Below are 17,362 nucleotides of genomic sequence, written 5' to 3'. Positions count from 1 at the left end.
AAACCAACATAGTGGGTTTGTGACCAGCATGGATCCAGACCACCTGCGCTTTTCCCCGCCCCGTCTGATAAAGAACCATGCTGTCCGCTTTTAAAAACCTATTGGAATTAGAGAAACTGTTACGAACAGCAGGAAACCTGACCAGACTGTGCGATGCGCTAGCTGGGCTGGATCCATGCTGGGCGCAACCAAATATGTTGGTTTTTTTTCTCATGGCACGGCACAAATAAAATATAATCTAATTTATTTTTAAAGAAATAAAAGAAATCTGACACTTAACAACTAAAAAGTTGCAAAGGGGACATTTTTGGTTGTATAGACATTCATCAAATGTCTGAGAAAGTGATCGTTAAGAGGTAGGTTAACCCCTTTTTACAAGGGTAAATTCAAATTGTTGAACTGCAGCATTTTTTGTATTTCGTGTAATATAAGTTTTAACTGCTAAAATCTCAGTTTCGTTTGTCTCTGTTTCCCTTCGAGTTCAATTTTTATCCAGGTTTGAAAGAACATGATCCTCCAAAGGTATTTCATATTGAAAGAAGAAGGAAATACGGATATTTTCACTTTCAGTGTATTTAGTTTCATTGTATCCGTAAAGTCAGCATAATCTATAAGTTTACTAGTATTGCACGTTTGCTTTCTAAAATAAGTTAAAATGTATATGTCACGGGGCCGTGTTTCCATGGTAACGCATTTTCTCTAATTTTTAAACAACTATGTATAAAAATAGGGGTTTTCGACGGCTTTCAGTACCATTCTGTTAATGACCAACATGTAATATCTGGGTAATATTATTAGCAAAATACCAAGCACTATACATGGTACCCTTTTTTTTTTTTTTAAAGTTTTAAAATAACCATGGCAACAAGATGTTTAAAATGGCTTATATCTTGCTTTTTTGTCGTAATTTTATAAAATAATATTGAATAAGATTATCTTTCTAGTTGATGTAGCTTTAAAAACATATTATTTCTAACGTAAGTTATATTTTCGTGTTATCTGCATTTATTCAAACAAATTTTCCCAAGCTTAGAATACTTACAGCAGTACCCCTCGTCTGGCATTTTTCATGGAAAAATCGTTCAGCATGCTACTATTATTCTCATGGATTTGTTGAAATGAAATAAAAAGCCGAAGCGTGTTTCTTAAATAGACTAGTGTCAACGCTTTTGAATTTTACATTTAGATACATAGGTCACGGCTTCGTTTCCATGGTAACATCAATTCCCTTTAAGAAACAACAATTTCTACTGAAATTTGAACAATTTTAGATCTTAGTTTAGTATATAAGTAACAAAATTTCAACGGGAAACCTGAAAAATAGGTATAACAAATCAAACTGCAGATTTTTTATTTGAAAAAGGCCGTAACAAGTAACCTCTCACCCAACTGTTTTTCCAAATAACATTGGTTACCATCATCCTTTTCTTACATTCCGCATAACATTTCAATACAACTACATAAAAGAAGCAAAATATTTATTATTATTCAGAGCAAAAGACTCATAAAAAAAATTTCAGCAAATAATGGTTTTTTTGAAAATACTTTGAGTGAAGAAAATGCACAGAATTACCTACTTCAAGATAAAAGCTATTAATTTGCGCGGTAACTGACACGTAACGTCATGACGTCCATGACGTCCATGACGTCATTTTAAGGCAACATTGTTTTGAAGCGTTTTTCTGCGGCAAAAATTTTTTTCATTATTTCTGCATTATCAAACCATAAAGCGTCAGATCGAAGACAGGTCTATGATTTTGTTTTCAGAAGAATGAATATACAAACACTTTAGTTTGTCGAAACGTCTTCGTAAATCGTCACGTTAGCTTCCGGGTTTGGGCATGCGCACATACAAATATAAAGGTAACCTACCCCCCTTAAAAAAAAAAACATATTCTGTCTTCACAGTTGAAGGGATAAAGATCTTAGAAAAACCTATGACTTTAGAAAACTAAAGGGTTTTGAAATTGTAGTGTTCTACATTAAATATTTGTACTTTTTTTCAAATATATTTTTGTGAAGAGGGTTCCATCAAAAGTGTGAAATATTGTGAGAGTAAGATGTTGGTAATGAAAAAAAAAGTATTTTGCTTTAAATGTACAGAGTTAAGCTTACTGGAACCACATCTCGTCTGCTTCTTGGAATAACCAGTATTATGTCATATGAGAAGTCCTGACCCCACTGGGGCTCGAAACCCATGACCCTGGATTGAGCTGAGGGCCCAAAACTTACATACTACATAATTTAACATAAACCAATGAGGAACTCGTGCGGACGCATTGGTTGATAGGGCTATTATGCTGTCCTACATAGGTGAAGGGCCCCAGGTTCGATTCCTGGGAACTCCCCTTGCGGTGTGACCCTGGGGAAGGCACTTTATCACGATTGCCTCAGTAGGCCCAGTTGTAAATGGTATATACTCGCAAAATTTCTGGGGGTAAGGTATAATTGGCAGCGATGAAAATTTATCTGAAACTGCTTCCAATATTTTGGGCTTTCGAGTGTTTAACACAAGTGGGGACATTGCCCATAAAAGTATATCATATAAAAAAATCTCAGTATCTCCTCTGTTCCATATGAATGGATCCCGTTTTTAATTTTATTGGAAATTACATTCCAACTGAACATCTAATTACGGGTCACTTTTTCGAATTTCAGTAGTTGAAAACAGCTAATAAATCACAATTACAGCTGCTTTGTAGACCTAGATTAAAGTTAAAGTAAAATTATGTCACTCTGGCCAAGCTTTGGCTGAAGAACTTCAAGAAGTCTTAAGAGCATCCGCACACTAGGGGATTATTTAAACTGGTTGTAGAATCTACTACATCCATATTATATGTGGAAACAGATAAATAAGATAAACAAGTGACTGTCAATCAAAGATCTAGAATCTACAACATTTTATTTCAAGTGCAGATCTACTTACTTCCGATTCGCAAAGCTCCGCCATCTTGTCTCTTCAGGCGGCGAATTATGAAATTAAAACGTGCGAATCACGCTTTTCTCCAAAGGTGTAATTACACCGATAACAGATATTGCCTATGGGTATGTCAAGCAAGTTATTAGAGTCTTAAATTAACAAGAAGTTTTACTGAAAATAATAGGACAGTTTTTTAAATAAGCAACTCATTATTTGCACACCGCGGCCATGTTTTTTCGTAGAGTTTTAGACAAAAAGGTCATTTTCAGAGCGTGTAAATCTATTATTTTGAGTAGCTTATTCACAAACAAACAGTCCCAATTTCACAAGATTAACACCTCTAGCAAATTTTTAGACAATCTGATTCGTGAAAAAGATAAGTAACTGTGTTCTGCAAGTTTTTTTTCCCGAAGCACCATAAAAGCCGGTAAAATACGTCAAATTGGGCATATTCAAATCATATATTTTTAAAATTTTAGGAATTAAAAAAATCAAAATTAAAATATGTAAGTTACAAAAGCTATCTTTGAGAATTTAATGTGCAAAATTTTGCAAATATTGGACAAAGAATAAGCATTTGGGCAGGTTTTGAAAAACATATATAAACCGTGGACCTGGTCACGACCGTGTGATAATCACGCTACACCGGCACTATCGCGCACTTAAAAAAATGGTCTTTAAAGATCGATGAACTGATTGGCAATAACTTCTTAGAATGTGTAAAACTGCTAATACTAAAGAAAATATCTATCCATTATCAACAAAGATAAAATAACCTATGTACTAAAAGGAAATAAAAAGCAATTCTTAGGAGTAAAAATAGATCTTCCTACTTTTAAGAATATAGAAACAGGATTTTGCAGCACACTTCACAATTTCTGGATTAGAAAAAATAAATGACATTTTACCTTCATCAGATAAATTGACAAATTGTTCAACTATAGACACTGCCTTGGTAAATAAATCTTCTCTTATATGCTCATGCTCCTGACAGATAATAACATATGTTTTTCATCTTCAATACCATTTCTGTATATTGGGCATATTCTTTGATTTAAAGGTAATCTCTCGTATCTGCCAATTTCAAGTCCATAGGGCGACACACATCTAAACTTCGCGAAGGCTGTTCTGTGTTTATAAAGGCAACATTATCTAACATATGTTTCAGTTTCAATATTAAACTTGAAAAATTCTGTAAGTCTCAATTTATTTCCTCCACTACCATATTACTGTTAAAGGTATGTAGTGTCTCAATCCATGAAGATGCTCAGTTAAGTATGAGGTGGTTAATTTATCGATCAAAAGCTTTTCATGCAATACACCATTTATGTTAAAAAATCACCACAGTTGTATTTTTCAAAAAGTTCCTTTATTCTATATTGCCAATTTTCACATGCTCTACCAGCAAGCTTAACACAGTATTTATTAACTAAACTATTTATTTTTAAATTACTCATAAACGCCAATCTACACCAAGTGCCTGCTACACATTTAAATTCCTTAACAAATATTGGTTCCCAACCCATGTCACTAGCGACTGCAGCACTTGGTGTATATCGGCCTGTACCAAGATAAACCTCATGGCTCGATTCTGAATTGCTTCTATGCAAGAAAAAGTCCTTGTACCCTAAATAGCTGCCCCATACCCAATGACTGGCCATACCATAGAACCATACAATTAAATGGCACCCTTCCAGACTCTTAAATTTTGCAATAAGTAATCCAAGGGCTCTGCCCGCTGCTTTAGCAATAGATTTAGCAGTTAAAATAAATTCATTCAAAGCTAAACCAAGATAAACATAATTATCAGTAACTGCTAGATTGTTTGATCCACACTTAAACTGAAACAATGTCCTTAGTGCAGACTTACTTTTCTAAAATGTACAATATTGCTTTTCTTGGAACTGATAAGCATATGATTTCCGTCACACCAATCACATAAAATATCTAACATTCTCTGTAAATCTTGTTCATTCTTTGCTAAGAGGACAACGTAATTTGCATACAATAAAGTTGACAAGATTTTACCATCATCTTGTCCTATTCCTAGCCCTACAGCATTGATTTTTACTGCTAGATCATTTATAAAGCAAATAAAAAGAACAGGGGACAAGATAAACCTTTGTCTTAAACCTATATTAACATCAAACCATTTTGAAGTATATCCATTTAATTTGATACAAGAACTAACACAAGAGTATAATGATTTCAGTTGATTTGGGTAACATTTTATAATTGCACGATATACTTTTTTATATTTCTTTTTAAAAGATGTTAAGAGTACATGTGGAGCTAGTTTTATTTGGTATTGAATTTCAGAAGTTTGTTTTACCATAATTTGTACGATGTTAAGTTATAACTATGTCATTATGAGCAGCATGTTTCATTGCTGGAAAAGGTTAAAATATCAAAAATATCTAGAGGTGCTAAATTATTGCAAGCTTTGAAAATAAGACAGCCCGTGTGGAAGTTACATCTTTCATTAAATGACATCCACCCAATCTTTCAGCATGTCTTTTGTTCTTGTTTGCAACGTTTCATTCAAAATTATTCTTGCAGCTCTTCCTTGAATTTTCATTATTTTCTTTAAAGAACTCTTATTTCCTTGGCACCATACAGTACAACAATAATCAAATACTGACATTATATAGGCATTATAGAATAACTTTTTCATTTCATCTGTCAAATAGTACGGTACTAAACAATGCTATTTTTGAGTCAAGTTTAGTGCAAATTGTTTCAATTTGAACATTCCACGACAATGGGTTGTCTGTGCCCGCGAAATGATGGTTAAGTGACTTCATAACGGTACTTTCTCTCTGATGTCATTCATTCCGTTCTGTTTATGTGACCTTTTTCTTTTTATGTGACTGATAGAACAATAGAGAGAACAATGGGGGTGTCACATAAATACCGTTTCGTTAGAACGTCCGTATAAACATCTACTAATTTTTGCACCCTGACATTTTCAATTACTTGCTTGGAAATACCCATACAAACAACAATTAGAAATTAAACAATTTTAAAATTAAAAAAATGTTATGTACCTAATGCCTGATATTCCACAAAACATCTGTAAAAATGTGTAAAAAGTGTCTGCTACTGAGGTACACTTCTCGGTGATGTTTTAAAGGAAAATAGTATAACTATTCTCAGATTTAAGGGTATTTACAGCTTTTCTGAGACAGAAGTAAGCCAATAAATAAATAAAATGATACAGCATAATTTCCAATGTATATTTATAGAAATTTACTTTTATTGTCAGTTCTTAAATATATCTAAGGAGAGACACTTGTTGCTTTTCAGTAATGAATGTAGTATGCACTTCCTTACCATATTTTTTATAAATTTCAGTACATTATTGTTACTGCCTTTTGCTACAGAAAACATGGTAATGTTACTTTAAAAACTGAACTGTGTCCGCCCATACATATTTTAGATAAAAATCATAAAATATTTAAAGTTTAACTAATAAAGCTATATAATGTAGAAATAAATATTTGGAAATTCAAACCACAGTGGCTCTATAAAGGAATTAAAATGTAATATATGGAAACGCCGAACAAAACACATTAAAGATAATGCACCAGTCTCTTTTTTTACCATCAGCTCATTTTTATATATGTACTCTTTACACAATAAAAGACTCTCAAAGTCACCAATAAGTTATCAGTCAGTATTAACGATCTCCTTGAAATATTCTCATTGTAAAACTGAAGTTAGAACATCTTCTAAACTCCTAGTTACTTAACCGTTCACTGCATTCATTTTAACCTAATTCGAAATCAGCACTTTGTACGCTCCCGTCTGTTTTAATAGTTTCCACTTTTATATCAGAACTTCCGAACACCAATCTTACTTTGACCGAGTCCTTTTTCTTCGTCCTACCTCTACCTGGGACTCTTTTGACACGATAAAACCCCACACATTCACAGTTTCTATCGTCTACAAACTTCGGATCAGTATCGGTGGACCTGTACAAGATTACAGGAAGAAATGTGTCCGATGCCGACATTGGATAATATGTCCTTGTTGCTTGGGCTTCTCCTGCCCTCACAGTTTGGCCGATTACTACGTGCTTGTCGAAAACTTTATCGCACCATTCTTCTCCATCGCTTTCGACTTTTCTGTTGTTAGGATACTGTCCCCTCACAAACGGGACTGTCATCGCCACGCCGTACGTATATCGGCATTTTCTTTCTGTGATTTTTGATGGTTGATGACCATAAAGTACAGCGCCTTTCATAATGCATAAGCTGGCTTCAACTGGGACAATAACCTCAACTCTATGTTTGAACGCTTTTTTGACAGCATCTTGCAAAACAGGCGACTCGGAAAATCCCCCGACCATTAGTATGGTTTTAACTGGTCTTGGTAAAGATTCCATGACATCATGTGTGTGTGCAATGATGTCCCTGACCGCCTGATTAAAGAATGATCTGAATAAGCTTGCATCCATTCTTAGCTTGTCCCCGTATATACCAAGTTTGTCCTTGTGTTTTCCCATGGTAAGAGGGTTGTTTGAAGCAAGCTGGAGTATTTCCTGAAGCCCGACTGGTATCCTTATAGTTACCTTTTCCGTCGAATCTGCCGCCGTCATTCTCTTCTTGTTCTCTAGTTCGTCAAGCATTTCCAGATATTCAGACTTGTGATTTTTGGAGAAATCGTTAAAGACGTCTGGTCCAACAAGAGTTGATAGAAAGTTCAGAAAGGCTTTGTTTACAACCGTGCCTCCCCAGTTACCTCCAGTTGCTTTGTGAAGTTCTTTTAAATTGTTGTCTTCTAGTACTTCATGAACCGTTACATCTACAGTGCCACCTAAGGGTATTTTGAATAAAATTGTGACATTATAGGCTAAAGAGAAATAATAATTTTACTCGAGATATTGTGAAACATTCAAAAAACATGTATTTATTCTGAGACTTTTGACAAGGATCTATATCTTAGGATACTCTGATAATTTCTTGACTTTAATCATAGACAGATAACATTTTATGTTATACGTATATTACAGTTTATTAAATTGATTCCATCTACTGATTATACATATGCAGATGGAATGGGATTGTGGCCAAAAGGTAAAATGATGTAAAAGAGGACAGAAACCAAGCAAACAATGGCTGAAATTGTAATTCGACATTACCATATACATATGAGCCACACCATGAGAAAACCAACAAAAGATCCGCGCAGTCTGGTCAGGATCCATGCTGTTCGCTTTCAAAGCCTATTACAATTTGAGAAACCGTTAGCGAATAACATGGATCCTGACCAGACTGCGCAGATGCGCAGGCTGGTCTGGATCCATGCCAGTTGCAAACGCAATATGTTGGTTTTCCCGTGGTGCGGCTCATATATACTTTATTCATATAAAATTACTTGTAGAACTGGAATACTAGCAGTAAGTTTCATGAATGATCAGAGCATACCTCCACAGTCAAGAATCATATAACGTGTTCCAGAAGGAAACTTGGTCATGCCAGTTACGGTCTGTGGATCACGTGTTATAGGGAGCAGTCTGCAGAATATCGAAGCAGCCTCGGGTTCCAGTGCTATCTCAATGCTATCCTTCTCTATACCAGCCTTATCAAATATCAAAAATACATAGTGAGAAATCGATTAAAATTTGTGGCTTCTTTGGTCTTAGTCACATTTTTTTAAAAAAATCCAACAATAGAAAAGCGCAACTTGAAATATAATATCTTAGACTTAACTTTTTTCTCTATATTTTTTTTAAATTTTAATACAATCATTTTATGTAAAGCTCTCGGTATTTCCTAATTACTGTAAAAAGTAATTTGCACAATCTAGCATTACGTTGACTGAGTATAAAGTGTTTATATTTTCGCCAGTGAAATATGACGATTCGGTTACATGTACTTACCTGTTCTGCAGCCAGACGCATAAACTTTTTAGCCGAGTCATTCCATATAGCAGGTACGGTGATGACCCACATGACGTCACTGTCACGAACTCCCTGGAATCCATTCTGTAGCACATTGATCAGATGGTCCTTTAAGGCTTTGATAGAAAGACTGAACACTGTCAGCGCATCTAGTTTCTTCCCGTTTTCTTCTGTCAGCTGATAGTTTGATTTTATTTCCTATGATTTAAAAAATCAGTTTGGTAATATTTGATCTATAATATTAGAAATCGCTGCTGGTGCCTATAAATCATTTAACTGAAATATTTGTACAATGATTATTTACATGTTTTTCAGAACATCTAAAATGTCATTTCAAAATTTCATTTTTTATAATGGCCATATAGAAATACCTGTTTAAAGATGGTACATTTGCATACAACATAATCAAAGTGTATTATGCTTTAATGCTACATTATAACCGATAATATAACATGGAAAGAATCGCAAATTACTACACATGAAAAATAAACATCATTGATAGCATTACATTGTTATTCACATTTCTCATTTGTAAACCAACTATTTATACTAAGACATCGCCACTTTCTTTCCCTATCTAGAGTGCATCTGTTCTTTTAATTTTGTCATTTTATTAAGCGTAACTGACGCATATAGCACTATTAAACATGAATCCCTGATATCAACAGAAACGATATTATACGTTTCGAAAAGAACGTTAGAGGCAAATTCTGGTGTCTACCTTCTCGTGATGAAGGGTCATCTTAAACTCCCAGAAGAAATACCAATCCTTGTGTTGTTTTTCCTCGCACAATGAGGTATATTTTGTTTTAGCCTCGTTTCCAAATGAGTGCAGTTTCCTGTTTGGTTCCAGTAGCAAGCATGTCGGGGTTTTAGCATTCATATTTCCTTGTGTCACATTCTTCCACTCATTGGCGTGCATTTTAAGCGGGTCGGTATTGTACTCATGTTTGAATGAGAACGCATAACCTGAGTAGGTCGTTCCAAAGTCAATAGCTGCTACGACAATTTTATTGTTTGAAGTTGTCACAGAGGCTTTAACAGCAGTCTTTCTTGGTTCTGATTTTGATTTTGTTGTCCTTTAAGCAAAAATGTATTGTGAGACAAAATAACTTTTTTGCCATATCTATTTATGTTGCAGAGTCACTCTGACGTTTTATAAATAGCATGTTCTTACCATATCATGTGTTATGTTTATTGTTCTTTATTTTACCTGCTGTTGGATATTATTTAATGGTAAATATTGCCAAGTTTGCCTCAAGGTAAGAGCAACTCGGCTTGAGGTAGAAAAAATATGTTTGTACTTGTTTTAGGCTTTCTTTCGCTTTTTCTTTAGATTATGATAAGCAACACTGTTGTATTGTCTTAAAAAGGCTGATCACGGGTAAATAGAAAATATGTCATTGGTCAGGAGTTATTTATATGAATTTTAGCTTCAAAATCATTGCTTTTGCTGTGTCGTTTAGCTAAAATGCGCAAGAAAATAGAAATGAGCCGTGCCATAAGAAAACCGAGATAGTGGGTTTGCGACTAACAAGGATCCAGACCAGCCTGCACATCTGCGCAGTCTGGTCAGGATCTATGCTGTTCGCTTACAGTTTCTTTAATTGCAATAGGCTTTAAAAGCGAACTGCGCAGGCTGGTCTGGATCCATGCTGGTCGCAAACCCACTATGTTGGTTTTCTCATGGCACGGCTCAAATATAAAAAAGTTAAATGTGGATAATTTCTTAAATTATAATTTATCATACATTATGTAATAATCTACAACATCTATTCAGACATTGGCACATTAATCCAACCTTCGTGTATAAGGTCTTTCAATGTCTAAATCCATCCGACGACCATCACTTAGATCGTCCAGCGGTGGCCATCTCGTAAAGCCCGACGCTCCTTCGTCCTCATCCGAGCTGCCATATCCATATCGCCTTATTTGATGTGTGTCCCTTCGGGCCGGAGCAGACCTTCTATCCATTTTTGATCTCTGTAAATGTAGACAACGTACTTTGTATAGAATTGTTCTGCATGCAAGTTATATGATTTGCTGTAAGCATATTTTTAACAAATATTTATATAATGCATCCATTTTCAGCAGCAACAACCACCAATATTTTGTTGGTTTTGATTACAAGATGAAAATATCTTGTATGTGTGTGAACGACAAATCAATGGTGTTTTTAAACATAAAATTTACTGATGAAGTTTTATTTGGTGTTAAAAGTCATGTCCTAGATTTTGACACATAACTTTTTCAGTTTTTGTAGCAAAAGTGACCTCTGCTAATTGCATATCTTTGTCATATATGTAATTAATTTATTTTATATGACTTATTAATATATTACGAAGGAAGATTTCCCTAATTTCTTTAGAGTGTTTATGCAGCCATTCAGTATAAAAATGAAGATGAAATATTTTAGCCCCATTCAAATACATGGTACTTTCACTTTTGAAAACAGTGTTTAATTTCTTTTTGTCCATACTTCCCCCTCTTAAAAATCATACAGTATTTAGAATACCTTATATGCAACACAATAACCTAGGTTTAAAGTGTTTTCAAAAGTTTAAATTTTTGGGGGGTCACATTTTTTGGAAATTGTGAATCAGGAGTTTGCAAGAGTTATATTTCCTGTGGTTGTTGCTATTTTCAGGAAATCTGGTACTGAAATAATTTACGTTCGCAAATTAAAAACAAATCTACTTACATGACTCCAGTGTCAGAGCTCAGAACTGCTTTCTTCCAAACTCACATTTATAAAAGAGAGAAAAAGTGTCTTAAAAATAATAATTGAGTTATGGGATATCTAACCTCAAACAGATAACAACAGCACGTTCGTGCCTGAATAGTTTAAAAACGAAAGAGGAAGTAATAATTTTTTGTGGAATGTCGCAGTAATATGTCACTTTGGGACTATTTTTTTTTTGGTGACTACTTTTTTGCGCATTTCATATTTTCATGAAACATTGAATTCATTTGATCGGTGTTTCTTTCATGCAACATATTAAGCACGGGAGATAAATCCGACAACACCATTTAAGGACTACTTACCTGTCATTACTTGGTGTTAACGTTGCGTCTACCTGTAAAACCTATAATTAGGTTAGACAGGTACTTAAACTATCTCGCTTACGTCCCTTGAGGGGGTCTTACCTCTTTATCATTTCATTTACTCTAGCTTGTCTAGATTGTTGATCGCCTAATTATTGGCATAAATGGCATAAAAACGAAGATCAATATATATATCACAGTTAGGGACACACAAAGGCTTTATGTGAATAAGTTGAACACTTTAGAGTGTTTGATTTTTGATAATAAATATTCGCTTAAGTTGTCTTAAAGGTAAACTAGCAAAACTTTTAAACTATAATTATCGGAAAATGTTCGAAACACGTTTGTGACGAAGCATAAAATCAGATACAATAATAGACGGGCTCGAAAAAAACAGATTTACGTCTCGATTCATAATTTTGCTGGATTTATTTATACAAAAATATAACTACAACTTAAGGAGTAAGGAGCGTCCCAAAGGGAAACTAGAAATATCACACCTGTGTTGAAAGGACGTTATATTTAATGTGTATCGTATCATTTTTGTTATCTAGTTTTACAAGTATGATGAGTTTAAATTTTGTAAATATATATAGATGCATGCTGTCAACTTTAACTGAATAGTAGGGCTGAATGAAATGAAATTAATGTCATGTGGGATGATAGATTATAACTAGACATTGACATAACGCAAAACTAAAAATTGTGTGGAAATTAAAGCAAGTACAGGATAGCTACCTAAAGTGTCTTAAACTTCCGTAAACAAAAAAGAAGTATGGAAAGTTAAAGTGAAGTTTGGATATACAATATAACCTGCAGGAACTAAATAATTTCAATCCAATTTTACTAATCGTGGAACTATGTCGCTTTTTTGCGATCAAAAAGAAAGAAAAGGGTCAAGAAGGAAAAGGGTCCGTGACAGAGTCCAGCATATGGGTAAGTAACACTTGTTTGTTCAAAGTCCTATGGTCAAACTCTTACACACTGCATTAATGAGGTATGCCATTCTACAGTATTTATATTTTGATTTATGTCACGAATTTACTTAACAAAAAAATCAAACACCACTGTTAATCGTTACAGTATATTACATGTTTATTGTTTATTTTATATCAGAAAACATGGACCAAATACAGCAGATGTAGTAAATGAATAATTTGAATTTACATATAAAGCTTGTTTATCAACTCGGAGTCACTCGCCAGTATCGCTTTCGAATGGTGTGCGGAATCATAATTGAGCAAGGCCCAATTTTCATCTGGAAAGTAGAAGTGCGAGCACCCATACATTTAAACCTATGTCTTGAATGTGCCGGAACAGTTCGGATTTGTGGTCCACCTCGGGATATTGTTCACCGGAGCCGTCGTTATTACCATCTTCGTATTTTCTTTTAAAATGTAAATATTTAAAATGTGAGCAACACATGTTAATATAAAGTTATACCAGCTGATCAATATTTACGATACATATGGCTAAATGCAAATAAATGACATAATCAACAATAAAATTGCAGGACAAAGACTTTTGTATCACACCTGTCTGGGCAGGTGAAATACAATAACTCTGGTATTGATCGGCGCATGACATATACACACAGATAATAGCTGTTTCCATTTTTAGACTTCGTGGAAACGTCCTGTGAAAGGAATCGGGGAACCAAGTTCTTGCCAATATTTCAATGCTTCCAATCATATAAAATAGTTTTCATATTTATAAACAGGTAAGATCAGTCGATACCGGGTCAGTATGAATATATTTCAGTTTGCCAGGTTTGCCTTTTGGGTATATATACATTTTTATTTAAATTCTTTCCCCTTAGTTTTGTTTTGGTAGACCTACACACAGTTTATGGGAAATTTATTCTATTTTAAATTAATGTTCGTGAGACTGTAAGTGAAACTAATCTTTGTTTACATTTTTACAAAAGTAAAATATGCAAATTTGAAACGTAACATGAAAGCTCTCAATTTACATAACACTTACATAATGACTCACAACACTCATATACACTTCGTGATTGAAACTAAAGCAAGCGTGTAGACATTTCATAGTTAAACAACTTTTATGCAGAATATATTATTTGTTGGTGAACGCCAAGAAGAAGAAGAAGTTTATTTGTTCATATATCACTTATAGAAGTGGCTCAAAATCCCTACCTGCGGCATGTAGGGTACCTCCGTGATCAAGTGCATAACGTCGATGATTATTTTTCTAAATTCTCTTTTAGTTTGTTGTGGTAAAGGTAACACAAATTATGAAATCATTCCTGTTTAAAATAGTTCGGTATGACTAACTCTTGTTACATCTTTCTAAAATATGTATAAAGGACATGGAGCCAATTCTACATACCTCAAAAGACTGAAATCAACATGTGACCTGCTAAGCGGTGTAGACATTTATGCGTTAAACAATTTATAGAATATACTGTCATAAATATAGGGGCTAATATGGCTTCGGTACTAAATGACCCTTTTTGGTACTGGCGAAATGCTAGCTGACGTTATAAATTATGTAATAATTATTGTATGGCAAACTCACTGTTTCGGGGCTATATTCTTCATCGGCCATTGCACTTCAAAATATATATTCCAGATTATTCGAAGCGAGTATGAATACTTTCTAGAGAGATTGTTGTATTTTGAAATATAATAACAGTAAAGAGAACGCATATATTTAGTTATAACGAGCAAACTAACATAGTGATAATAAAAGAAGTGACAAATTGTTGATTGAAATATAGCAGAAGTTGTGATTAAACGTTTCTGTTTTTACTTTCTGTTGATTTTTGAAATGTACAGTGCAAAAGTTATAATTATACTTGCAAGCACAGCAACCTCTCTCTCCTACTTGTGAGCCTTTGGTATATATATTCTGAAGAGCAATGGTCCACTAACTATATAATTCCAAAATTCGATAAACAGAAGGGAGGTAACCAAATAAATCACATGAACCTTAAGCTAAAATAAAAATAATTCAGTTCAAGAGCTAGCACTGGTGCACAAACACAGTGTACGAAGTTGCGAAGATCTTCATTTGGATAAAAAAAAAAAGCTTGTTCAATATTTGACAGTTATTTGGCCATTTGACTGAAAATTTTATAACGTATCACGCGCGTGAGAGGGGGGGGGGGGGGGGGTATGTGTCGTTCCTTGAAAGTCTTTAATGATTAAAGCCATTCATGTCTGGATCCCTGTTAATATGTTGGACAATATATACATTTCTTTACCGAATATTTGTACGCAAGGAACAAACATATATAATGTATCAATCTTAACAAAATGTTTAAATATTGACAATGAAAGGGGGTTGAAGACAGGTCAAGCGAGGTGTATATGTTACGCGAATATGGAAAAGAATTCAATAAAAACATGGGTAGAATTTCATTGAAATGAGTGGGTTATGTATATCATATTTCACTTACAAACATTATATTTTTGAAAACAGATCAAATATAAAGATACAATAAAACAACGTGAAACTATTCCGCAAATGGCAAAATGGTAATCAATTAAAAAAAATAATGAAAACCCTAATTATAGAATATTAATTATCCTATAACTGAGAGCAGGATACATAGACAAGAAATATATATAGAAAGTGACATACTTAGTACGTAAACGTCTGATAATTGTATATGTCTAGGCATTTCGTAAACCCTCAAAAACCTTCATCTAAAAGCTCGATGTAGGAATTTTCCCTTTTGGTCTGTAAATTAGCATATCTGCATCTAGATAATGTAATTTTCATAATTCTTTATAAACGTAATAACTTATGATAGCTCATAACATAAGACAATGAAATGTCAAGCCTATTAAAAGAACAATTTTAAAATATATTTGTAGCTGCAGCTCTCCTTCCGGACATGTCATAATTACAATGGTTGATACATATTTTGCTAATTGCATGTAAGGCAGTGACTCATCTGACTTAAATATTTCTGCCAAGTTAAATATGCATATCTATATTGCTATACAGTTAAATGCAGGACAGCATTGCTTTATTGCGGATAAAATAATTACATATTTCTGTTATCACATGACATCAGCACCTGACTTATACTGTAGTGAACAAATAGCATGAACACAATGAATAGTTGAAAATATCATGAACTATAGACATACGTGATCAAGTAATATGAACAAATAGTGTCTATAAACGACGGTGTCTTCTTGCAACAGTGACCGCAGTGCCAAACTTCACAGTGCTGCCTAACTGAAATATCACACAGTAGACACGTGACATGATACCCCATCCAGTCACATACTTGCATCGGCTGACCAATCCTAACACTATCCTCTTAATGCTGAGCGCAAAACGAACGCAGTGGTCCAGTGTTAACACTGTCTGACTACGAAATTAGGAGACGTAAGTTCGAGCCCCGCTCCTCTTACCAAAATTGGGATATGAGTCCTGTGTATTGGTGCTTTACACCTGGCACACTGAAGAAACAGGGAATTGGAGCATTTTATGTATCTTGCAATATCCTCTCACTAACATTACTACTTACAGTCTTCTTGTGGAATCATCCATATGGGTTAACGGTGGCGAAATACAAACAAACGAAGAAGCTACAAGTACTCTTTTCGTGTCTTTAATATAGAGCGAACCCATGACCTCTCGCACTCGAAGCGGACACTCTACCACTTGGTCAGTGAGGCGGTTATGAATAGATAGTATGAATAAATAACATGAACAGATAGTATGAACAAACAACATGAATAAATCATGTGACCAAAGAGTGTTAACATAAAGATAAGGTCCCAGCGGACGTAACATCAAGGGGTCACATTATTATAATGTCTAATTTGGTATTTTTATTATAAGACAGATATTTTGGTTTCCACAGAATCCAGTTAGTACATTTCAAAGAAAATGCTTAAAAATGAAATGCTGACGGACATGGCATACAATAGTAATGATATCTGAAGGAAACGCTCATCTATGACCTAAGTTGTAAAACACACGCAAAGATAATATAAAAGTTGACCAATTTATCGCTATCAATGTACATGTATAAAGTTATATGTTCTCCAGGTGTTTCTTTGATATCTACAAGGTAAATAAAGGACAGTCGTATGTTTACAAACATTTCGTCAAAGATTTTGTTTGATCTCGTGACAAATTATAGTATATGTAAGAGATACCCATCATAAAATTTCCCTTTGAGAAAAATAATACACGATATAAAATACACGTAGATTGTATACATTCGGCCAATTTTACGCACCAAAGTTTCATAAATTACATTTTTATCTGATAGTTGATTCGATCGGGTAAAAACCCTTAGAGCCCATGATAACACGGCTGAGTATGCCTGCTTTGTCAATACAAAATGGATTATTAAATTCAATACGCATATCTTGTATTAAATCGTAATAGATATGGACTATACAAGGAAATGTATTCATAAATCTTAAATATCGCTGTACTTGACATCTTTTATCTGGGAAGGTAACGTAAAAAGGTCAATTTCTGAAAAAAAGATATCTTCA

General features: G+C 34.1%; 1 protein-coding gene across 1 annotated transcript; it reads right to left on the bottom strand.

Annotated features, from left to right (window-relative positions):
- Positions 1 to 4,133: 4,133 nt before the first annotated feature.
- Positions 4,134 to 11,683, bottom strand: LOC123557446 (heat shock 70 kDa protein 12A-like). The gene is made up of 6 exons (XM_045348902.2): positions 11,527 to 11,683; positions 10,627 to 10,808; positions 9,547 to 9,904; positions 8,805 to 9,023; positions 8,350 to 8,503; positions 4,134 to 7,738 (listed from the first exon to the last, which is right to left on the bottom strand). Exons 2-6 carry the CDS (start codon positions 10,797 to 10,799, stop codon positions 6,690 to 6,692), a joined length of 1,953 nt encoding a protein of 650 aa, XP_045204837.2. The 5' UTR covers positions 10,800 to 10,808; positions 11,527 to 11,683; the 3' UTR covers positions 4,134 to 6,689.
- Between the last annotated feature and the right edge of the window lie 5,679 nt (positions 11,684 to 17,362).

Source organism: Mercenaria mercenaria, chromosome 5, assembly GCF_021730395.1.
Source record: "Mercenaria mercenaria strain notata chromosome 5, MADL_Memer_1, whole genome shotgun sequence".
Classification (NCBI taxonomy): Eukaryota; Metazoa; Mollusca; class Bivalvia; order Venerida; family Veneridae; genus Mercenaria; species Mercenaria mercenaria.
The sequence above is the reverse complement of the archived record's forward strand: the minus strand, read 5'-3'. Positions and strand labels throughout refer to the sequence as shown.

What these genes read in the sequence shown, in the direction of transcription:
- LOC123557446 (XM_045348902.2), bottom strand. Translation starts at nt 10,799, where the DNA reads ATGGATAGAAGGTCTGCTCCGGCCCGAAGGGACACACATCAAATAAGG. An exon ending in TGCGTCTGGCTGCAGAACAG is followed by an intron (nt 8,504 to 8,804) that starts GTAAGTACATGT and finishes ATATTTGATAAG; the next exon opens with GCTGGTATAGAGAAGGATAG. An exon ending in TATGATTCTTGACTGTGGAG is followed by an intron (nt 7,739 to 8,349) that starts GTATGCTCTGAT and finishes AAATACCCTTAG; the next exon opens with GTGGCACTGTAGATGTAACG.